Source organism: Phalacrocorax carbo, chromosome 16, assembly GCF_963921805.1.
Source record: "Phalacrocorax carbo chromosome 16, bPhaCar2.1, whole genome shotgun sequence".
Lineage (NCBI taxonomy): Eukaryota > Metazoa > Chordata > Aves > Suliformes > Phalacrocoracidae > Phalacrocorax > Phalacrocorax carbo.
Window position 1 is genome coordinate 8,332,142 of NC_087528.1, and position 23,473 is coordinate 8,355,614.

General features: G+C 61.4%; 1 protein-coding gene across 2 annotated transcripts in view; it reads right to left on the reverse strand.

Moving 5' to 3' along the window:
* Positions 1–22,911, reverse strand: part of SDK2 (sidekick cell adhesion molecule 2) — a 51,102-nt gene extending 28,191 nt beyond the window's left edge. For both annotated transcript variants that reach the window (XM_064467022.1, XM_064467021.1), the window contains exons 1-2: positions 22,145–22,911; positions 1,510–1,669 (exon numbers count right to left, since the gene is read on the reverse strand). In XM_064467022.1, the coding sequence (XP_064323092.1) occupies positions 1,510–1,669; positions 22,145–22,223 (239 nt within the window). In that variant the 5' untranslated portion in view covers positions 22,224–22,911. The remainder of the gene's footprint in view (positions 1–1,509; positions 1,670–22,144) is intronic.
* Positions 22,912–23,473: the final 562 nt, after the last annotated feature.

Here is a 23,473-nt window from a genome sequence, read left to right on the forward strand (position 1 = left end):
AGACCCAGGGACAGGCAGCACATGCTGGGCAGAATGAAGCTGATGCCGGCAGGTTGCATCCTTGCTGCGGAGAGGATGGGTTAAAGCCAGGCAGCGATTTGCATAGAGGCTGTTTGCTTCATTAGCTGCGGCTGGGTTTGTTTGGGTTTTCCCCACGTGTTTGTTTACTTTCTTGCTTCCTTCCTTAATCCTTTCTGGCTGGATGCTGGAGCTGGAGGCTGGGGGCTCCGGGGAAAGGGTGTCACCTTGATGCAGTGACACGGGGCAGCCAGAGTGACCAGGCATCCCAGAGCAGAGACATGAGCACTGGCCCCTTTCCTACAGAAGGGTAAACTGAGGCACGGAGCAAACTCAGGAGCAGACCCAGAAAAGGAAGCCAGGAGTCCCCATTCTGAGTTTGGAGGTGCCCCCAGGTGCTCCAACCCACTCCAAGGATAGGTCAGAGGCTAGGGTTGGGGTCCTGATGCCTTTCTCCTGCCTGGGATGGGTGGGTGGCTTTGCCCCAGCACTGTGCAAGTGCCCTGGAGGAGCCCCTGCACAGGCTCTGCATCTCCCCATCCCGCTGTCCCCACAATCCCATTTAAGGCTTGACATTTTGCATTGCTCCCACTGCAGCCAACGTGACTTCTGACAGGCGTGAGATGTGGGAATCATGGGGCTCAACAGGTCTCGGAGCTTTGACACCAGGGCTAGGGAAGAGGACTTGTTCCACCAGGCACCCGGCACTGGTGCGAACACCCAGCACCGAGCCTGGGGCATCACAGAGCTGCAGCCACCACGGCTTAGTGGGGGACAGTCCCCAGGGTCCCCAAGGATGGCCACTGCTCCAGCACCCAGCATGGCACCGTGCTGAGGAGGGGACCCAGCACAGCACAGGGTGCTGGGGAGGGGACGTCACCCCGCCACTGTGTCTGTGCTCCTGGCATCCCCAAGCAGCCCCACGTTGCTACAGCAACACAAAGCCTTTGGATTCAATGCCTTTAAACGGGGAATGGCTTGTCTCGGGCTGAATTATTGATTAAAACAGAGAGGATGACACACGCAGACAGAAGAGATGGCAAGAGGTGCCCAGCTTGATTTAAAGGCGAGCTCCAAGCGGGCAGTGACGTGGGGCCGGCTGCTCTGTGGCAGGATTAGTTGGCACACGGGGCTGGATGCCCAAACCCGGCATGATCTCTCCTGCTGCCCTTTCTTGCTCCTTCCACCAGTCGGGCTGTCCTCCGGGAGCCACGAGCTGGCCATGATCTGCGGGCCGGTGTTAATCCCACTCTGTGCAAACGCATCCTCCCCAGTGTTGACCTGCTTAAATCCACCGTTTGCTCTCCAAACAGAGGCGGCAGTTCCCGGCATGCTGACCACTGCCTCCGCACCGCCCGCCTCCCCGGGACTGCATCCCCTCGCAGGGGACCAGCGATGCCTGCTGTGCCGCAGCACCTGCTGGCAGGGACTGGTGTGCCAGGCAGGATTCGCCCCCGATGCTCGGCGGCCAACAGGGCAGCAGGGACTTACCGGTACTCCAAGGAGAACTTGGTCAGCTCCTGGCTGTTGTGCAGCCACTTGAACTCGAGGGGCCAGCTGCCCTCCGCCATGCACGTCAGGACCAGGCGGTTCCCCTCCAGGTGGACCTGGCTCCGCACCGGCTCTGTCTTAAAGTACGGGGAGACATCGTCTGCAGAGAGAGAAGGGACGCGGGTGAGAACCATTAGCTGCCCCACACCGGCCCCATAGCCTGCCAGCTCCATACCCTGCCAGCCCCGCTGCATCAGAACCACTTCATCATGGGCAGGACTGTAACTCAGCAGCACATGGGCAAGGGGATGCTGGTGGCCACCTCCACACACCTGTCCCAGCCAGGGCCCCCAGACCCCACCACTGGCTTTTTCCTCCCCGAGCCATTTCACAAACCTATCGACAACAGCTTAGCCCATCTAGGGTTTATCTAAGCTGCTGGCTTTGCTTTATTCCTGGCTGCCTTTGTAGCGTTTCAGAAGCAGTGAGCTTTTAACTCGGGGGGTGAAGGGGGCGGAGGGGCTGAGAGCAGAGCAAGACATAAACACTTACTCCTCTCCTGTTTTATTTGCTAAGTAAAACTATAAATCGAAACACACAGCTCCATTTTCTGCTTAACAAATGGAAGCCCTTTTACTTCAAAGACACATTCATATTCCCCAGCAGCTTTCAAGTGCGCTTTCAATCATGGCTTTGGGTTTTTTCTTTGGGGTAGGGCTTTGCTTTCTCGTGTGCACAAGCTGAATTCCTGCCACAGCTCTCCACACCAGGAGCCGACACCAAAGCAGTGCCCGTGCCCATGGGATCAGCCTGCTCTGGTGCCCCACTGCCCTGGAGGGACATCACAAGTTTGTAGGAGCTCCGAGGCACCCAGACACTGCCAGACCTGCAGTGGGGGTCCCTCTCCTCTCCTTGCTGGCCGGGCCCAGCCCCTGCACACCCTGGGGTGCCCACTTGTTGAACCCATGTGCAAATGCCCATCCGATTTACATGTGGCTGCCCTGTCCTGCGTGTCCCCAGGGTGGGCACGGTAGTGTTAAATGCCAGGCAAGTCATTAGGCAGGGAAGGAGCAGCTTGCAGCTCCTTAATTTAATCCTCCTCTCTGACCTTCAGCGGTGCTGGCTGGCACGGGCAGCCCTTATCCCGGTGCCCCTGCCCCAGGTCCACGCTGGATCCGGGGGCATCAGGGCACCCCGCAAAGCAGGTGTGGGGCACTGGGGCCGAACCCTGCAGCAGCCCAGCTCCGCAGCAAACGCCAGATGCCACAGGGGCAGAGGGGTGCCCCGGCTGTGGGGTTTGGCACCAAGGGCAGCTGGCTGTGAGCCTGACCTGTCGCCGCATGGTTCCCTGGTCCGGAGAGCTCATAGCAGCCCTGCAGTGGCCAAGCTGCGGCTTTTGGGATGCCCAAGGAGTAAGGCATGCTGTGGGCACACGTGCTGCTGGGGCTGACCAAGATGGGCTCGTGGGAACATCCAGGTGCAGGATCTGTGCCTGTGCATGGCATGTGCCACCTCTGCCCGCGCGTGCACACATGTCCCCACCACGGCGTGGCAGGAGCTTGATCTGCAATGCCGGGGCTTCTCCCACATCGGGCTGGAGACTTGTGGGATTACTGCAGCCCCTGGCTGGGGCCATGGCACAGCCAGACACCCACTCTAGGGCCAAACATGTCCTGCATGAAACCAGTAAATGAGCCATGGGCTAGCCTGGGGGTCCGGCTGGGCTAGATGCAGCCGATGTACCACTGCAGCGAGGACCCATGGCAAAACAGGCTGATCCCCAGGCACTGGCGGTGGTCACGCATGCACAGGCTGCACCAGAAACCATGGGACCCCAGGGCTGTGCTACCAGGGCCTGGCTGAGCACTCTGGTGGCACAGCGGGACTGAGACCTGGCGTGTTCAGTGCACCCCCCATGAGCCCAGCACCCAGCATTTGGGAGGTGTTTGGGAGGCATTTGGGAGGCAGGGTGCTCCTGGCGCACCTTCCCGTGGGCCCGCATGCTGTTTGCATACATCCTAATTTGATTTTAAGCAGCTAAGGCTCATCTTGCTTTGAAGCGCCCGAGCCATCTGTTCTGCATTAAGGGGTGAAAAACGGCACAGAGGAGAGGCGGCTTCTAATTCCACTATTGATCGTGCGATCATTATCCACCCACGAAGGTCATGGCAGCCGCCTTGGACTGAGCAGCTCCCCCATCCTCCCCACCAGGTCCTCTGGTCCCCTAGGAGAGCTAAAACCCCCCCAGCCACAGACAGGGGACAGCGGGGCTGGGGGTCCCACATGCACCGGGTGTCCCTTGCAGGGGACAGAGGTGTCGCTGAGCTCTGGCCACACTTCCCTGGGGCAGCAGTGTGTGAAATCTTCATCATCCTCCCACTGGCCAGTGCCTGGCAAGGGCGGCCACCCAGGAGCCCCATGCCCCACCAGGGACCCCAGCCCAGCGCCGGGGCCAGGGGTGGCAGGAGGAGAGGAGGAACCCGGGATGGGGAACACATCTGGTTTAGTGCCAACATCTCCAAAGAGGCCTCCAGGAACAAGACAGGCTGTTCCCAGTGTTCACCTGCCCACCAGCTCCCTGGTGGCCACCCGTGCTGGCTCCCACCTCCAGCACAATGTGTCGCGGCTTGGAGGGGAGAAGGGTGGGGGGCCCCGATGCTGAGCAGCACTGCAGCCCCTCACACCCCAACCCCTCCTGCAGCCCTCCCTGCCTCGGTTTCCTTCTCCTCCCTGACATACCAGCAGCACGTGGCATCTCAGCTCTGCTCCCAGCAGGCCAGGGGGAACTCCTCTCTCCCTCTGTCCCTGGAGCTGGACAGGCCATGATACCACCAAATTCAGGGTGCACAGGGGTGCCCACCACCTCACTGCCCACTGCAGAGCCGACACGGATGGAGGCTGCAATTCCCCTGGACCTGGATCCAGCAGCAGGTTTCCCGGTGCATGACAGGCACGTCCCCCCCAAACGAAGGGTCATTACTGCTAATTCTGCCTCTCCCCCATCTGTTGTGACTGTTTACACTCCACTTGCTAATTAGAGACTAATTAGTTGGTGCAGAAATTCATCACTTTCCAAACACAGGCGGCAGCGAGAGGCGTCCCTGGGAACATCTGCACGTTTGCCGGCAGCACGGGCCAGTGCTGAGCTCCCCGGGGCCACCAGCCGGGTGCCGTGCCGCACCGCGCCAGCTATGCCAGCAGAAAGGTGCCGTCAAAGCGTGCTGTCCCCGTCCTGCCTGCGCCAGCCCCTGCAGCACCAGTGACCCCGGGGCTCAGCCCCACCAGGGAGCAGGGCAGGGGGTGCTACCTCTGGGCTGAGCGGCTCCAGCTGAGCTGCCGGCGGTGATGGATGGGATAAACAGGATGCCAAGCGCTGGCAACAGGGAAGGGGGACAGGAATGACCCCAGCTCTCTCCCTCCACCACCGATGACATTTTAATGCCAGGGCCTTGCAAGGCACTAATCCTGCCTAATGGGATCAAAATCTTTGCCCCTGCACTTTATTTACATAAGGGCTGCCGGGAGCTGGGTCTGAGCCCAGTGCATTAGTGCCAGGGAGGGGGTACAGATGTAGGGCAGGGGGCCCCAGTCTCACCGAAAAAGCAGTAATGGATCCTAATTCCTGGGCATAATGGGTGAGCTGCGAACTAAGCCCCCCTCTCCCCGGCTTCAAATCCCTCTTGATGGGAAAGGACAGGGAGTTTTAAGCCTGGAGGAATCCCGGAATGCTTGCCAAGGGCAGGGCTCTCCGTGCAGCTGCTGGGGGAGGAGGGTGCGACACTCCCCCTGCCCCGCGTTCAGCAAACCCCAACAAGCAGAGAGGAGATGGGAATGGGGCCGTGGGGTCCCCACAGCTCTGCCCCACTATTGCCTGCCCCCAGCCACCCGCAAAGGACCAGCAGCTCATGGACACCTGGGGCCTTCTCCCACCTTTGCTGTGGGTGCCTCACACAAGCAACAGCACAGTGACAGCGCAGAGGGACCGTGGCCACCCACCACACCTAGGTTCACCCCTCATTCAGCACAGGGTCATCACCCTGCTGACCCTCAGGGACAGGGGGTGACAGCTTCTCCCCTCCTCAGCTCACTGATCGGAAGCTGATCAGCCCAGCACCCATTCCTGCTAATTGACATGAATCAGGGTGAGAAACAGCAGAGGATGAGCCGGGCAGCCTCAACCAAACCAGTGCCCACCAGCGGTGATGGGATGCCCCGAATCCAGCCCGCCTGCCCCGGTGGGCTCCAAGCACCCAGTGGAGCCCAACCAACACCAGGTACCAGTAGCCAGCGCTGTGCCCATCGCCTCGGCCACTCTGCACCAACACCTGCCTCCGAGTAAATAACACAATCACCTCCCTCCCTTCCCACCAGCCCCTCTTTGGTCCAGCCAGGATGTGGCCAGTGCAAAGGGGCAGCCCTGGGAAGGGACTGCTCCGCTGTCTGCACTCCTCCTCAACCGTGGTGGGGGGGACAGAGCCTTGTCCCCACTCTCCCATGCTTTGCAGGGCTCCCCCATTCCTCCCTGGGCATCATTGCCCAGAAAGCAGGATGGCAGCCTGCCAGGGGCACTGGCACGGCCGCCTGGTACTGCCACTGAGCAGCCCCACGCTCCCGCTCTGGCCCCCAGTGCCCCCCCCCAGCACACAGAGAGGTAGCTAAATCTCTTCTGCATCAGACTATCGCTGGTGCTCCGCAGCACGGAGAGATTAAAAAACAATAAAGAGAAAGCGAAACCCTCCGCTATAATTACCAGCCTTTAGCCGCCAGCGGAGCAGGGAGGGAGGGAGGGAAGAAAAAAGGGGGGGAAAAGAAACAGAGGAGAAGAAATCCACTAAAATTTTAATAGGAACCACTGCATTTAATTTAACGACACATTTTTTCAATTACCAGAATAATTGTTTTATTCATAAAATGAGTTTCAATAAAGAGGATAATTTTCCTTTGTTTTTATTATTCATTTGTGTAACATATTCGCAGCAGTTCCCCGGCACCGCAGCAGCCACTCTGCATCTGGGGACTAGGGGGAGGTGGGGCCTGCGCTGGCATGGCAGGGAAGGGGTTAACACCACCGGGGCACCCCATGGCCCCCAGAGGACCACAACATCCCCAAGCACCCTGGGGGGGGCACAGTCCCAGCTAGGTGAAATGAGAGATCGCTCCAGGGGACTCATCCTGGCCAAGGCACACTGTCCCGGGGGACAAACCTGTCCCCTCTGTGGCCACCCTGGCTGGGTGGCCCCATGCCCAGGGACCTGGCGGGGGACAGGCAAAGGCCCAGGGCCATGCCTCCACCTGAAAAGCCGTCCCTTGGCCAAGTTACATTTTTCTGCTTGTCGGATGCCAGCCTGCGGTTGGGAGGCATCAATTTTTCAGTGGCTGTTGGTAAAGTCACCAGGCTAATTAAATAGCACACAGCCCTATGGTCACCGAGGGCATGGCCCCACCGCGGGGATGGGAGCCACTGCAACACCCCAGCACGGCCCCCGGTGCCCCTCGGTGTCCCCACCGTGGTCCCCTCCCGGGGCGGCGGCGGGGGCCACGCAGGGCGGGTGGCCAGCAGGTGCTGGGGGATTAGCAGCACTCTCCACCACTGCCGGAGCCATTAGTATTCCTGAGATGAGGCTTCATCCCCTTAATAAAAAGCAAACACAGAATTGAAATGCTGAATGCTCCCGGCACCTGGGGAGTCGTGGAGCACAACGTGCTGCCAAGCAGGGACCCAGGTGTCCAGGCGGGACCCAGGTCTCTAGGAGGTGCCAAGGATGAAGACAAGCACGGGGTTGAGATGGCATGGGCATCCTCGCTGAGCCCCACTCGCCCTCTCCGCACCACCTGAGCGGGCACGAAGCAACCTAAGCTGCTAGCCCCCAAGCACAGACCCCACAAAGTCACCACACGCGTGGGCCCTGCTCACCAGCACCCATCTGCTCTGCTGGCAGCCCCCAGCCACGCCAGCCTCATCTGACACAGCAGGGCCAGCGCTGGAGCCATGCCCCACTCCAGCATGACACACCCCCTTCCGTTCATCGTCTCTCCCCACAATGAATCAATGTAAGATTCAAATTTGGGGAAGGGGCAGGGGGGAAGCACCAAACCAGCTGCATGACAATGGAGAAACACTGGTGGGAGCAGGGATCGCAGCTCGCATCCTGCACTCATGCAGCACCGCGTACCCGCAGGGACACTGGAGCCCCGAGCGTGGCTGTGCCGTGACGCCCTCCTGGCACAGGGCTCTCAGCAAAGCCCAGCTTTCATCTCACCACCCAGCAAATGCAGGTTGCCAGCAAAACCCCCCAGCAAAGGGTTTTGGTGCCCTGCGGCAGCGTGCCGGGGCACCATGCCAAAGCGCCTTCGCTCCTCTCTAATCTGCCTGGCTCACGCGAACGCCCCCGGCGAAGCGTGGCCCCGCGGGAGGAGCCATGCGTGGCGGGAGGGAGGCACGGCACAGCCGGCACTGCACGGCATTCGGCTCGGCTTGCTCCAACGGGAGATGAAAGGCAGTGCTGCCATGCCAGATGCAATGGGTGAAGACACCCTTCATGTAGCACCAGCCCCGCTCTGCCGGGGACCCCTGCCCTGTGCCCAAGGCGGGGGGCTCCCTCCGCACGCCCCGAAGCGGCACACCTACAAGCAGCAGAGCAGGGACCCAGTTGGGTCCCTTCCCACTTGCACCAGGAATGGGTGGCCCCAGGGGCACAGCCATCCCCACCTCCCCCAGTGCCATGGGGAAGGGGGCAGCCATGGGGCTCCAGCCGCAGCCTCACCGGGGCTCACATGGGGCTGGACAGATCCATCCTCCCCAGCCCATCAAAGCCAATATCCATCCCAGCATCAGCCCTTACTCTTGACCGCAGTGGAAAGGGCTGGCCTGGGAGCACGGGGTCAGACATGGGGGACACCCCAGCCACCCCTTGCCCTCCCCAGGCTGGGCTGGTGGCAATGGGTGTCATGGGGTGGCCTTGGTCCCCACTGGCACACAGAGCGGTGCCAAAGGCACCCGGCACAATCCTATCTCAGGACCACAGATCAACCAAGCCACCACACACACCCCCACCCATGTTGTATCTTTTAATGCATTTTTTTCCTTTTTACTAAGAAAAAGACTTATAATTGCAGATGTGTCCATTAATCCTCACAACTTACTTTTTTTTCTTCCTTCCCTGCTTTTCCCCTCCCTCCCCTTCTTCCCCCACTGAGACCAAGAGCTTTAAAACTCTCCTTCTGGCTATTAATTAAAAGCAACCTCTCTGCTATCATGAGTGTACTTGCCATAAATTAATAGCGGCCTTCTTAATCAAATCGTATCTCCTCTCTGAGCACCCGGCACGCAGTGCTGGGGTTAGTATCCCAGTCCGCCCGGCCGTGAAATGCAATTTCCAATGCTCTGGTGGACTTGGCAGCTCTGCTCCATCTCCTCCTCCCTGCCCACGCCTGTACCTGTGCCCGCCCAGCTGCACCACCTTGGCCGAGAGGGAGGAAGAGGGGCTCAGCACTCCGACGGCAGAGACGGCTCCCAAAAGACACGCTCCATTTCTCAGCCATTTACTGCGTTTATCTACAGCCCCTGTGGATGGCATTCGCCCTCCTGCATTATTTAGAGGGTGAAGCCCGAGCCAAAGGTTCGGTGCTCACCAGCGGCATGAGGCTGTGAGAGCAACCATAGGAAATCCTGCTGGGGCTGGGGGCATGGGAAGGCAGCATGGCCACAGCACAGCTTCTCAGGGCAGGTTAGCCAAGAGGGATGCTCCTGGACCTGCAAGCTCATGGTGCTTCACTCAGTGTGGCGTGCCGGAGAGCATCGTCCCTCTGGTCCCCACAGCATGGTCCCCCAGCCTGGCCCCCCATCCCTGTCCCACCAGGTTTCCCTTCTCCCCATCCGCACAGCACCTTCTCACTACACACCCTTTCCCAAGCGCAGGTGCAACCCCAGGATGACGATGAGGACCTACTCACATCCCAGGTAATGCCACCCCAGGGCAGCTCCTATCCCATGCACATCACCATCCATCCCGGCCACGGTTCCAATCCATCCCTGGGAAACCAGCCAGGCTGCAGCAGTACCCCAACCCCAGACCTCCCCTCCAGCCCCATCCAAGCTGTAGCAGTTCCCCAGTCCCACAGGGTTCCCAGGCAGCAAACGCGAGCTGGGACAGAGGGAGACCTGCAAACAACACCCTGCGGCTGCTGCTTCTCCATGCTGGGGCTGCTAATTACAGCCCTCTGCAGCTTGGAAAATCCTGCACTGGCTGTGATTTTCCTGCTTGGCAAAGGCAGCCCTGCCTCCCCAATGGTCTGAGACAGGGCGGAGGGGCTTCAGCTCAGTCCCTCTCACAGCACCACAGTCCAAGCCTAGCCCCAATGGCAGGGAGATGATGGGGGCTGCAGTTGGGAGCCACAGCAAAAAGGAGCTGCTTCTTGCAAAGAAACTGCAGAGCAGAGCTAAGGGGTTTTTAACCGAGGCAGAACAGCCTGGAGAGCCTTCCTTGCTCGGCCCCAGTCACGCCGAGACCACAGGAATAAAACCACCTTTGCTGCACGCAAGGGGGACCGCAGCTCCAAGCCGTCAGCAGGCTGGCGCGCGGCTGCACCGCCCAAGTTCAGAGGACATGGGAGCACCTTGCAGCAGCTACATCCCTCCAGCAGCAAACCCCGGAGCTGTGCCCGTCCTGTCCTGGCCATGACCAGACACCAGTGCAGCCAAGAGGCTCCTGGGCACACGGGCACCTGGTACCCTCCAGCCATCTGCCGTCGGCACACACCCTGCAATGACCTTGCTGCCGAAACGCATCCGTCTTCGCTCCGATGCCTCACGCTGAGCCCGTCAGACTGCTCACAGCACAGGGATCTGCTGCTCTGCCATGGCAAAGGGGCATGAGCAGCGTGAGAGGCTGGCAGCAAAGGACATGCTGCCCCTTGGGCTCAGGCCATGGCTCCTGCCCACCCAGAGGGACACGAGTGGAGCCAAGCACCTTTTCATCTCCATCTGACTCCCTGTGTGTTTGTGCAATCACTTTAGCAATTTCTTCACAGAGGAAAAGGTCTTCTCAGCAGTGGGGGAGCCTTCGGAAAATGGGGCAAACCCCTGGCGAGCATGTACGTACGTCACCCATATGGCAAGAAGGATCCCACAAAGGAGGGGAGCCAGACCCGGTGCTGCTGCCCCAGCAAGGAATGGACCTGACAGAGCACACAGCTCCAGCGCCCCACTCCCCTCTGCCTCCCTTGGAGATTTGGGGTTTCTTACATGCCGTAAGCCGATTGAAGAGGTGTGTTAACTGGATTAGGTGGGAGGCTGAGAGACACAGACCTGGAGGAGCTGCTCAGCAGAGCACAGCTCCTGCCCGTGTGACACTGGCAGGATTTGCAGAGCCGGCTTTTAAACTGATTTTCTTCCCGTAAGCCTTTAGAAAGGTGAAGCTGCAGGAGGGACGTGGGCTCTGCTGCCTCCTTGCCCCACACAAAAAAGCTGCAGGGCCACAGCATGGGCTGGCAGCAGGGTCACACGTCCCCTCATCAGTCCCCACAGCCACCCGTGCCCTGGGCACCAGTACCCGAGATGGGCAGGGTGACACCACACCGCCTCAGGCGGCAGCAGCCCAGCTGGGCACCCGCAGTGCCTCGAGGAGCAGCATGGTGACCCTGAGCCCCCGCAGCCCTGTCAGCACCCACCCGTGGCAATAATCCCCGCCGGCAGTGGGCACCGGCTGTGGGGCTCTCGGTGACAGCCCTACAGTTACTGCAAGCTGACCACTGCAGGGCATGGCCTGGGGGGCATGGCCTCCACACCCCACTCCCCAGCTGCACCTAGCCCAGGGGAGCTGCCCAAATCTCCCTGCACAGACCCAGCCCAGGGCAAAGGAGATGCAGATGGGGACTGCATCAATCCCTGCCTCCACGGATGCATGGCACGACCCAGCAACGTCCCCCGCCTCCTTGCACGGTCCCCAGCACAGGACCAGTGTCACCTACAAACTGCACAGCAGTTTTGCTGGTGTCACACTTCATCTGTCTCTGCCAGAGCTCTGCTGCAGCGCTTCCTGGCCTCGGGGTGGGGGAAGAGGCAGCGGGTTGGATTTCCATGACCAGCGGCGCTTGGCAAAGCCCAGGTGGAGACCGGGAGCCCCAAAAGCAGCCAAGGTGCCCTCGGCGTGGCTCGTGGCCAGAGCTGCCGTGGCACAGCCAGCACGAGGCAGGATCCAGCCCCTCACACCCGGTGGCTCTGAGAAGGGTTGGCACTGCCCGCCAGGGCCATGGCATCCCCCAGGACGGACAGATGGATGGACAGACTCCCTCTTCCTGCACTGCCTCCCGCCAGGCCAAGGGGACACCCCAACCGCACGGCCATCTCCCCTTCCTCCTCCCGCATCTGTCTCCAGGCCCATACTTACTTATTTATTTGTTAATTAACTGCTATTTCCATAACAAACGCTCCAGCTTCTCCCAGCCTCCAACAGCCCTGGGGCTGGATTGTTAACTAGGATTTTAATTTGTTAATTAAGAGCAGGATGGCTCCGTAACAAGCTCCTCTTCCACAGACAGGCTCTCGGAGGGCTCAGCGGGCCATCGGCTGAGCTGGCAGCCTTGCCATGCTCGTCTGAAGCCCCCAGGAACGGGGCACACGGGGAGGGGCGAGCATGGCTCCCCGGGGACAACGGGTGTTTGCAAAAGGGACATCAAGCCCAGCAGCATCACGGTTTCTACTCAGGACCTCCCTTCTCCCCTCAGTGATGCTGGAGATGAAGCCACCTCCCTTTGTCTCACCCTGGCAGTCCCTTCTTCAAACACTGTGCAACACCCTGCACATGTCCCTGGCCATCAGAGGGTCCCAAACCTGGAAACCGATCCCCCTCTGCCCATTGCGGCAGAGCCGGGGCCATGCCAGCATTGTCCCTTCTCAGCACCCTGCTTCTGTCCGAGGACTGCAGCCCGGGGCAGCCCTCGGCACCCAGCCCCAAGGCACTGGGGACCCACCCTGGGTGCACTCCAGGGCTGACGTGGGCCAGGTAAGGCTTGAGATGCTCCCGGAGCCAAGGGAGAGACGTCAGTCCTGGCCAGGGAACAGCGTCTCATTCAGCCCCACGGCGAGGCCGCAGCTGGGAACAGAGTGGGGCTGTGTGCCTGCCCGTCCCTGCCTGCCCTTGCACACCCAGCCCCTCTGCCTGCCCTGGCAGCGCCAGCTGGAAAAAATAACATTTCCCCTTGCGGGAAACCCCAAACAGTCACACACACACGGCACCGTTGTGCGTTCCCAGCCCACGAGCCTGAGGGGGCCAACAAGCAGAGCTTTGTGCTCTGAAACACCGCACGGCCCCTACAGACCCCCACGCCTGGCCCCAAGCACACGGACCCCAGCATGGGGTTCCAAACCCAATCCCAAACCTGGGGAGCTGCAAGGGACCTCCAGCGAAAGTGCTATGCACGGATACTCCTGGGGGTACAGGAGACCCCCAGCCCAGGCGGACATCCCTGGGACTGCCTGGCTGCGGGAGGCACAGCCAGACATCGACACGGGCTGCAGCGAGCCTGTCAACCCGCCGAGCACCTCCCCAAGCAGGACACAGCCCTGTCCCTGGCTGGGGATGTTTAGCAAGCCCCAGGCTCCAGCCAGAACTCCTTCCCCAGCAAACTACTTCTGATGCCACAAATCCTCCCAACCCCGCGATTACGCAGCTCTGCCGTATCTGGGTCACTGCTGTGAGTCATGGACACCCGGAGAGTGACTCAACGCAATTAGTGGGGCCAGATCCTGCAGCCGATTTCCCCAGGAAAGGCTCCAAAATGGTGATGAGGGGAAGGACAGACAGGCATCACCTCCAGACACTGCACAGCCACCAGCCAGACACTGTCTGGGCAGGAGAAGGGGCAAACACACATCCCCCTCCTGGCAGCCTCGGAGGGGTGGTGGGACCCTTCCCAGCCCCATCCCCAAAGGCTTTGCAGCCAGGACCAGCGCTTCCCTGTGAGGGTTTGGCAAGAATGGCTCAACACCTAGTTGCCAAACTAGGCAGGGGTCCCAACAACACTGGACCCCAACCCCAGGGTGGTCCCAGCACTGAGCGGGATGGGTGGCACACAAGCCTGGTACAGCCCAGCAGAGCCCCAGGCTGGATTTGGCCCCACGGGTCACGTCAAGTGTATCCTCCAGGTATTCCTGGAAGGTGACCACAGCCCTAGGCTGTGGTGGCTCCTGCAGCCACAGCAGCCAAGGTACACGGAAGTAAAGCCACCACCAGTCCCATGGGAGCCCTGACAGCACCTGGGACATCACATCTGCAAGGGGCATCCATGTCCCCCCGACTGTCCCCAAGCTCCTGCCGCCCCCTGCATCCGCCAGCCATGCAGGATGCTCGGCCCAGCCCTCACCCTGCAACCGCCCTCGCAGACAGACACAGACAGCCGCTTTCCAGGCTCACCACGAGAATCTCAACAAGGCGGCATTTCCCAACTGAAAAAAATACGGTGGAGAAAGAAAAACAGAAGACAGAAACCACAAGAAAAACCCCACTCAGCCTTTCCCATGGCGCTGACGCAATTAAGTCACCAGCCCCGCGGGATGGAAAACACTTTGCCAGCTTCCCGTCCCACCGTGCCGAGCAGGATGAAGGGGCTGGCGGCCTCAGTCCCCCTCCCCACAGTACAGCCCCAAGCCAGCAGGCACTGGGCACTCGCCAATTTACTGGGGTGCTGCCCAGACATCCTTTTTCTAAAGTATTAATTAGTCATTGCATTGCTCACTTAATATATAAATAGCTGCAGCATAACAACGAACACGAGTTTTCCTTGGAAAAAACCTTTTCCAAAGCTTTTCCTTCCCAGACACCCCTGTTTGCAGATGGGGGACGGGAATAACTTGCAGCCTGCCAAGCCCCCCCCAGCCATCCACAACAGCCCTGTATTTCCAAGGCAGAGACGCAAACTCCGGTCATTGCACTTACTTACACACTTGTGGCTCTCCCGGCCAGAGGGGCTTTTCCAGCCAACACTGCAATGCCGGGCCAGCACTTCCAGCAGCAAAGCCAGCGCTGCTGCCCAGCCTGACGTGAAGCTTATGGGGAGAAGCCAAGCGAGCAAGACTCTACCACCGCCCCAGGTGAAGTGCTCCAGCAGCTCATTGCCCCTGCTCACAGCACGTGCCTTGTTTCCACCCTCCACTGCACAGCTCAGCTCCCCGCCACTGCCCTCCCAGTCTTTCTCTCCACCATGTGAGCAAGCAAAATGGAGAAAACAGGGCGATGAAGGCACCCATCACCTTCCTCCCCTTGCACCCCATAGCACACAGGTAGAGGCCCGGGTGCTCAGCCAGCACAGAGGGCTCTCCCGACAGCAGAGCTCTGAATTAAACGTACTACCCTAATGAGTTGATTTTATTAGTTTGCAAATGCATTGAGAACTCATTATCAAAATAAACATCAATTCACTCCACCGAGCACGGTGCCGCACACACACATGCCCCGGCAGCACTGCAGCTGGGGCCACACGCAGCTCCCACCCCGAGACACACTGCTGATCCGCTCCGCACCCCATCTCTGACACCCCTTGGGGGGTGCAAGGGCAGCAGTTGCCCACCCAGCAAAGCACCTCATATGATGAGGTTTGCTTCTCCATTACAGCCATGGGGCTTCAGGCTGTGCACCCAGCATTGCTGCTTGCTGGGGTGGGACAGCCCCAAGCTCCTGCCACCCAGCACGGACCTTGCAAGGTGCCCTGGGACCCACTCAGTGCTGCTGCAGAGCGAGAAGCTGAGCCACAGCCCCTTGGGGCTTCTGCGGGGCAGGCACAAGCCCCCACCCTGCCCCAGCGTCTCGTAGCCCCCAGCAAGCAGCCCTGGGAGCCCCTGCTGCACCCAGTGCTAGAGCACTGGGGACTTGGCAGACCCCAAGGCCCCTCGGGGACAGCCAGGGCAGGAGGCAGCACCCTGGCCCAGGGTGGCAGAGCCAAGCCCCTCTCTGGCAGGGCTGGCGTGCCGAGGCGTGAAGCAGAGGCATAGCAGGCGCATTGTCCAGCTCGGCAGGATGCGCTCCCTTTGGAAACGGCAGCTAATCCCATTTCATCCCCCTTCATGGCCATCAGCTGTTTTTCAGGCATTCAGGAGGCGGGTTGCTGAAACCAGAGCTATTGTGTCCGCCTGGCCCCAGCCCCCTCCATCCATCCCAGCCACGCTGGGCCAGGCACCAGCAGCATGTCCGCACCCAGCTCCTGCCCCGGCACCGTTCCCAAGCCAGACCTTCTTGAACTGCCCAGAGATGGGGATGGCAAACCCATGCAGAACCCACTCCCCTTCGCCTTCCCCCAAGCCCTCAGTCTGACCCCACGGTCCAAGTCCAGGCAAGGAGGAAGAAGAGTGGAAGCACTGAGCATCCATCCCAGCCAAGACCCACAGGCACAGGCTGAGCCCTGGGGCCAGCCACCTGCACAGCCCAGCACCTGATTGCTCCACAGCAGGGAGATGCAGGCTCCTGGAAGGAGGGAAATGAATAAAGAACATAAATGACCCCATAAAATCCCAGTTAATGCCCAGCCCCTGCCCTAGATTCAGCCCATTTTCCTCACCCAGCTGTAGCTCAAAGCCAGTGAACCAGGACATGCTGGGGGGGTGGCCCTGTGGGGACAGAGGGGGACAGGCCCCTCCAACCATCCTGCCAAATGCACCCCAGCCCTGCAAACAGGCCCCCAGCCCCACTCTCACCCTGGGGAAATGCCCTCTGGCTCAGGCAAGTCACATGCCCAGGAGTGGGGATACACACCCTGATCAGTGAAGGGGCTCTAAAAATAACATTTACCTTCATCAGCTTCTTGTGACCCATGAACACAGGCATGCTGCTGAGTGCCAGGGGCTACACCCCATGGCCCAGGTCTCCCACTGGCCAGGGTGACCTGCTGGCCTCAGAGGACAACCAGAGTCTCTCCCCATGCCACACATGTCCCTTGCTCCCCAAGAGGCACAAGGGACACCCACCCTTGCAAGCCAGGGGCAGCAGGACCCTCCCAGGCACCCCAATCCCTACCACTTCGCACACGGGCCCGAGTGTCCTGGAGAAACCCCTCCAGGGACCAGTGCTCCCACCAGTGAATCCACACCCTGCTCCTCACCCCAGCAGGACCTGGCCATCGCTGCTGCACCAAGCCAGGAGGGCTCAAGGTTACAGATGAGGACTTGCAGGTTGTCGTCTCACCCAGCAGTACAAAAAGCAATTAGCTATCGTGGCTAAAATTAGCTCAGCGTTTCTGCTAATGGTCAAACTCATCAAGGTTTCCCCACACCGGGGGCCTCGGCACCTCCGCACAGGCAGGCAGTGATTGATGAGAGCCGACAGAGCTGCTCATGTGTGCCCGCGTACACAGGGCAGCGGGACGCGAGCTGGCACCCCTCCGCAGTCCCCTTCCCACTGTACCCACTGCCACCTCTGCCCAGTGCCTCAGTTTCGCCCCAGCTGCCCAGGGATAGAGGGAGAGCTCCCGGCATGCTCAGGGCAGCCGGCCTGGGAGCTGCCACACTCCAAGGTGGACAGTGGGGATCATGACTGCTGGCAAGGAAGGGAAGGAGGATGGCTTCTGCGCAGGGAAGGGGGCCCCAGCATTCCTGGAATTGTGGCCGCACCATCCCCACTGCCGGCTGGAATGCCCAGCTGCTGGCATGCGGCAGCAGCTGGTCCCAGTGCCCAGGGCCTTCCCCAGCCCACAGTGGCTGCTGGCCAGGAGGTGACACTGATCCATGCAGGGAGATAACAACACTGAGCAGCTGGCAGCTGCCAGTCACAGCATCCCCAGGGATGGTACTGCAGAAGGCCAAGAGCCCCCTGCACCCCAGGTCTCCATTCCTGGGGGGCCAAGGGCAGGGATGCAGCCGCCCCATCAGAGTGGGGAGACAAAGGGGGCTGGGGACCAGCTGCAGCCCGGGAATGTCCCCTGCCCTCGGCCCCGTTCCCAGGGATCAGGTTACCCAGTTCCCAGGCAACCCAAGCCCGGCACGACTTTCCAGGCACAGGCATTCCTGCACCCCGCAGAGCTGGGGGCAAGGGGAGGGGGCCACCGAGGGGGCCTCTGCCTTCCACCGGCACAGGCAGGTGGTCAGCATCAGGCAGGGGAGAGAGGAATGTAAAGCAGCACTGGAAGCGAGGTGCAGGCTGCACCCCCAAAGCACCGCTGGGAGCAGGAGGGATGCACGTTGGCAGCCAGTGCCCAGCTCCACGGAGGGGGTGCTCAGGGCAGTGCCCACTCAGGCAGCATTGCCAGCATGCCCGGGGTGTGAGGGATGCCAGGCGGGACCAGCACAGGGCCAGGAAGGCAGGGAGCCTCTGCCAGTACATTTCTGCCTGCTGGCAGGGCAAAGGGTGACAGGAACACACCCCACATCTGGACCAACCTCCAGGGATGGCTCTGGGGATGCAGAGGGTGGAATCCCCACAACAACATCCGCAGGGGTGGGGGAGGTCCCTGGCATTGCCACCATACCACCAGCCACTTCAAGTCACCCTGGCCCCATGCAACACCACCCTGTGCAGGAGGGCAGCATCTCCTCCCTTTCCCTGGGAGCCCCTGGGACATCCCTTTGCCCCCAGCACTCACCACCCTGAGATGGCCCAGCCCCACAGGGGTGCTGGATCCCCACAGGTGCTTTGGAAAACCAAGGCCTGGTGCCATGCACAGAAGCTGCACAGCATCAGCAGAGCACTGTGGCCACCAGCCCCTCCACACCACCCCGCACCCACGCACCAGCCCCTGCACAACCACGGGGGCTCAGATCACCCTTCGTTAGCACGATCACATCACCGCTGACAGCAGCATATTTGTTACTGGCCTGGCAGTGACCGTTTTTCACTCAACATGCTACTTACTAACAAGCTCAGGGAGGTGCTGAGGGCTCAGAGGAGTTGCTCATCCACCCCAGCTGGGACCCAGCACCCAAAGGCTGTTGCTCCCACACAGCTCTGCACCCCAGTCTGAGCAGGGCCTTATTCCTCCCAGACAACATGCTCTGCTGGTGCTGCAAGACATCCTTGCACCCCCAACCAGTTTGTGTAGGGCCTTCAGTAATGTGTTTGTGGCTGGTTCCTGCCTGGGGACAAGCTCCAGCCACATCAGGGATCAGCTCCAGGCACAGGCTGGGGACAAGGACACAGTTTGTGATGACCCACAAAGGCAGATACAGGGTCACTCATCACACTGCCCTGCCAGCAGCCCATGAGCCAGCCTCCCTCCCCTCAGGTTTAATTATCAGCATTTTTCCAAGGTTCACAAGCAACCTGCCTCTGCCTGCTTCCCGCCTTCCCTCTCTCCTCCATCTCCTTCATTTGCTCCCGCTGAGCAGAAATGCCACCGCAGCCTAATCGCCATCACCAAAGGATGAGCAGCACTCGATGCTGCCACCCCAGTCCCTGGCTGGCACCGGGGCAGGAGCTGCTCAGCCACCCCCAGCTATCCCAGCCCACCGATATGTGCCCAACCTTGCCGGCAGCCCACAGCCACCCTCCTTCCCACTGGCAGCCCTCCTCCTGCCTGTTCTCCCCCAGGGAGCCGGCTCCCAGCCCACGGGCACAGTGGCATACCGCAGCACTGCTGTGGCTCAGGTCACTGGAACCCAAACCTTTGGGGACCAGCCAGGGCACCAAGCCCAGCGATGGGGCATGGCGACACAGACTGCCTGGGATCAGACAATATCCCCCTCCCCCTCACGGTTATCAGGTCATCAAAATTTCATTGCTGTGCCTGGTCACTAATGGCTTCCATAGAAGCATCAAATTTTAATCTTCCCTTCCTTTTCCCTAAAAGCCACTTTTCTTCCCGAGCTGGAGCTTTGCAGAAGGCCACCAGCTAACATACCAGCCATGCTCGCAGAGAAGGGGGAGCCAGGGCAGGAGGTACCCACACTCAGCCATCCCTTCCCTGCTGCCACCAGCACAGAGGGCACCAGCAGCACCCTTCACGGAAGTCCTGGCACAAGCCTGTCACCAGCATCACATCCCCATGAAGGAGCAGGGACTTGTCCCCTTCCCGCTCAGCCCCATGGGGCTCCATGCACATGGACGTGCCCAGGCACCACACATGGGTGCCAGAAGATGCCGGCACTCCCCCACTCCAGCCTCTAATAAGCCTCTTTGGTAGAAGCTGCCTGTCTTGGGCCCCTGCCCCAAATCCCATCTGGAACCTTAAGCCTCCCAAATCCCTTCTGGGACTGGCCGCAGGCTCCTCAATCCCATTAGAGGTCCTGTGCCAGCACAGGGAATCCTGGGCTGTGCCCCCAGCCCTGGGTGGGGGGAAACTGCATCCCTGGGGGTCTCCTCCCTGGGAGGAGAAGGCTTGGATGCCCCAGACACCCTGCCCACCCCAGCTCTAAGGGGGCCCTTCATTGTCTCGCTTAAGCAGCTGAAGGCACCTTTGCTGCAGGCATGGGCTGGCAGCAGTGGGCTGCCCGTGCGTCCCCCCCAGCCATGGCACCAGTACTCGGCCCCAGCACAGGTCGCACTGCGACACAGCTCCCGCCCGGGCGGCGCTGACTGATTAGCCTTCCACCCAGCACCGCATTCGGCTCCGGGTAATTAGCGCGAGGGCCCTAATCAATAAGTTATTTTTTGCTCTGCGTAATTAATAATTACACAGCACAGACGGGTTGTAATTAAACTTCCATCCCCTCTCTCCCCGGCAGTAAGGGGCCTTTGTTTTACCAATCACAGGTATTAAAGTGTTTCATTCTGCGCCCATGGAGCTCCCGTGCCCCAGCCGGGGAGGTCTCGCCCCATCTCCTCCTCCTCCTCCCCCCTCTCTATTGATCCTGTTTTCTTTGGTGTGTGAATCAATAGCACCAGCACAAAACGCTGCCTGTCTCTGCTGCCCCTCACTGCCAGCCCTGCAGGGATGCCCACGCAGGGCTGCCCTGCACACCCCACCGCAGCAGGGCTGAGACGGAGGCCGAAGCCAGCAATCCTGCCTGCATGCCTGCTCCTTCTCCAGCTCCCTCTCCCCAGCGGGCTGCAGCGGCGAGCATTAGCAGCCCATGGGCACCACAGCCGGGGAGGTGACCCTGCCAATGTGTCCCCAGTGCCATCCATGGCAGGGGAGACAGGCACGTGCCAGGCTTTGGCAATGCTCCCGCCACCACGACTCTGTCACATGCAGCCACCGCTCACGCCCGCCCGTGGCTGCTGCCTGCCACGCAGCGCCGGGGCCGGGCACTGAGCAATGTCACGCTGCCCGTGAGGACACGCCACAGGGAGCCGAAGCTGCAAATCTCGGAGCCCGCACGAGGAGAGGGGAGCAAAGCCCCTTCCCCACCCCTCGAGAGGGCTGAAGCACAGACAGCCCCACGTCTTCCACCTCACAGGTAGACCCCGGAGACCCACGGACAAATGGAAAGAGATTCGGTCACAGCAGGAGCCCATCCCACAGGCAGGGAAGAAACAGACCACGGGGGACCCGCCAGACAGGAGAAACTCGGCAAGGGAGTGAATCAATCAAAGAGACCTTCACAGCTCCCCACACAGGGCCTGCCCGGATAATATACTGCTGCTTTAGATGTTATGTTCTGAACTTAATTACTGAGAAATTATAGCAGTGCTGGGGGAGGCTCAGGGGGAGCAGGAGGACGGGAGCACACAGGGACTTCTGGCTCCACTTGCTGCCTCAAACAAGGGCAAGAAATGTCGTGGGCAAGGACCCCCGTCGCTGTGCCCCCCCCCCCCCATTTTGAAGCCTGGATCTGCTCCGTCTAAGCAGTGGGGACAGAAGCAGTGAAGCTGCAGCCCTACCAGCCAGGAGCCTCCTTGCAGCCCCAAGGGGAGCCTTGCTGCTGAGGAGGGGATAGGACCCCAGGGCACCCTGGCATCTCTGAACGCCAGCTGCATCCCAAAGGGCCAAAAACTATTTCTACATCCCTCTCGGGTAGCAGAGCAGCTAAAACCAGACCATGCCGTGCCAGAGCCCTAGGAGCAGAGAGAGGCTCACCCTGCCCAGCGGTACTGCCTCACCCCAAGGGCCAGGCTGGGTGCACAGGGAGCACCAGGCACCCATGGGGGCTCAGGGATGCAGACCCCCTCCAGCCCCAGCCCCCGGCCCGGTCTGACCAGCCGGCTGGAGGTCAACTGGACCAACACCAGCGTAAGAGCTGCTCCCTGGGAGCTCCCCAAACTTGTGCCCCAGGTCTTGTGGTGCAATGGGGGTCCCCCGGGAAGGGGTGAAATGGATGCCTTCACCCATCGCCATCCCCAGGCTATGCTCAACTTCCCAAGAGTGGTCCAGAGCAGTCTCTACCCCATGCTCAAGGCAGCATTTCCCCCGCCATGCCCAGCCTGGGGGTAGTTAAGGGGCAGGGGGAAGGAGGCAGCAGAGCAGAGCTGCACTGCTCGTCCCCACCGAGCCCTCCCGGACACCGCGCTGTGCTCGGCACGGGCGGCCCCCGGACCCCAGCTCCGGGGACACTTCTTGAACACCCCCGATGCTGTGTCCCCCCACCCGGCTGGAGCTCCGGGGCAGCTTCGGTCCCCTCCCACCCAGATGGCACAAAGCTTCCCCGGCCCGGGAAGGTGGGGGCTCGGCTGAGGGTAGCAGTGCTGGGACCACCCCACCTCCCCGCCCAAACCCTCCCCAGTCCATCTCCAGCATCAAAGTCGAAGCTGGAGGGTATCCCCCCGCACCCCCTTACCTTGGGCGCCGGCTCCCCGGGGGCCGAGCAGGGCGAGCACCACGAAGCACAGCAGCCCCCAACTCCCGAGCCGGGCCATGGCTCCGCCGAGACGGGGAGGGGGCTACTTCCCCGACTTTATAATCCGGGCGGCTGCGGCTCTAGTCCCCACCACTGGCCGGGCACCGGGGAGTCCTCTGGGCTCTGGCGCAGGGACCCCCGCCGCAGCGCTGCTCAGGGGGAGGAGACGAAGACGATGGGGTGAAAGACTCCTCGTGGGGACGACGGGGTGGTCCGTAGGCAGCTCCCCACCATGTGCAACTTCCCCAGGGATGTGCAAAGCCGGGACCCCCAAATCCGGAGAGGGGCCGGCAGCCGAGCCCCTCCCCAAGCGTTGCTTCCCCGCGTCAGGAAAGGGGATGGGAAGCACAGGGCTGCGAGCCCCCGGCCCCTCCTGCCTGACTGGGTACCATGGGGGGCCGGGCCCCCGCCGCCCACCGCTCCCGGAGCCGGGCGCACCGCAGCCGCTGAAAAGTTTGGGGGCCGGGGGGCGACAGGCAGCCCCTCTCCAGAGCTCAGCTCCTGCCTGGGAACATCCCCACCTCGGGAGCTCCGGGCGACGGGGGGCCCGTCTCCCCGGCACCCGCGGGGAACGGGGGAAAGTGCGGCGGCGGCGGGCAGCGGCGCGGGAACCCGCTCGGAGCCGCCGGCGGTGCGCGGCGGGCGGGCTGGCAGCGCCGCGCCGTCCCCTCTCGGCGCTCCGGCCGGCTGCCCGCCCCTCCTGCGCGGCGCGGCGGCGGAGTGAGCCGCGGTGGCGGGGCTCGGCAGAGCCGGGGGCAGCCCGAGGCGGGGAGGCGGGGAGACGGCGCGGCTCCGAGCGCTACCCAGCGGCCGCGGCCGGGCGCGCACGGAGCCGCGGGGGGAGCGGGCGCGGCAGGCGCGTCCCCACGGCCGCCTCCGGTTCGTGCGGAGCGGGCGGCTGCCGCCGTCGTCCCCTGCCTCGGTTCCCCCGGCTGCGGGAGCAGCAGCTCCCCTCTGCAGCTTTCGCCTCTCCAAGCGCCTGCAGCCGCCCCCCACCCCGTGCTGCCACCAGCCCCTCCGACAGCACTCAAAGCATCAGCACCCAGTCCCTGGGAAGGGAACACACTGTGTCCCCGAGGTAGCTCAGAAGCAGAACTCAACTCACTACCACAGGATTACCAAAGCAAATATTTTAGGGTTCTAAAAAAAGAAAAGCTCTAACCCCGGAGATGAGCCAAGGGCACCTCACAGATAACATACCACCTCTTCAGGCCTGATCCTGCAATTCCTCAAGCCCAGATCTCCAACAGGATCAGGCCTTGAATGCAC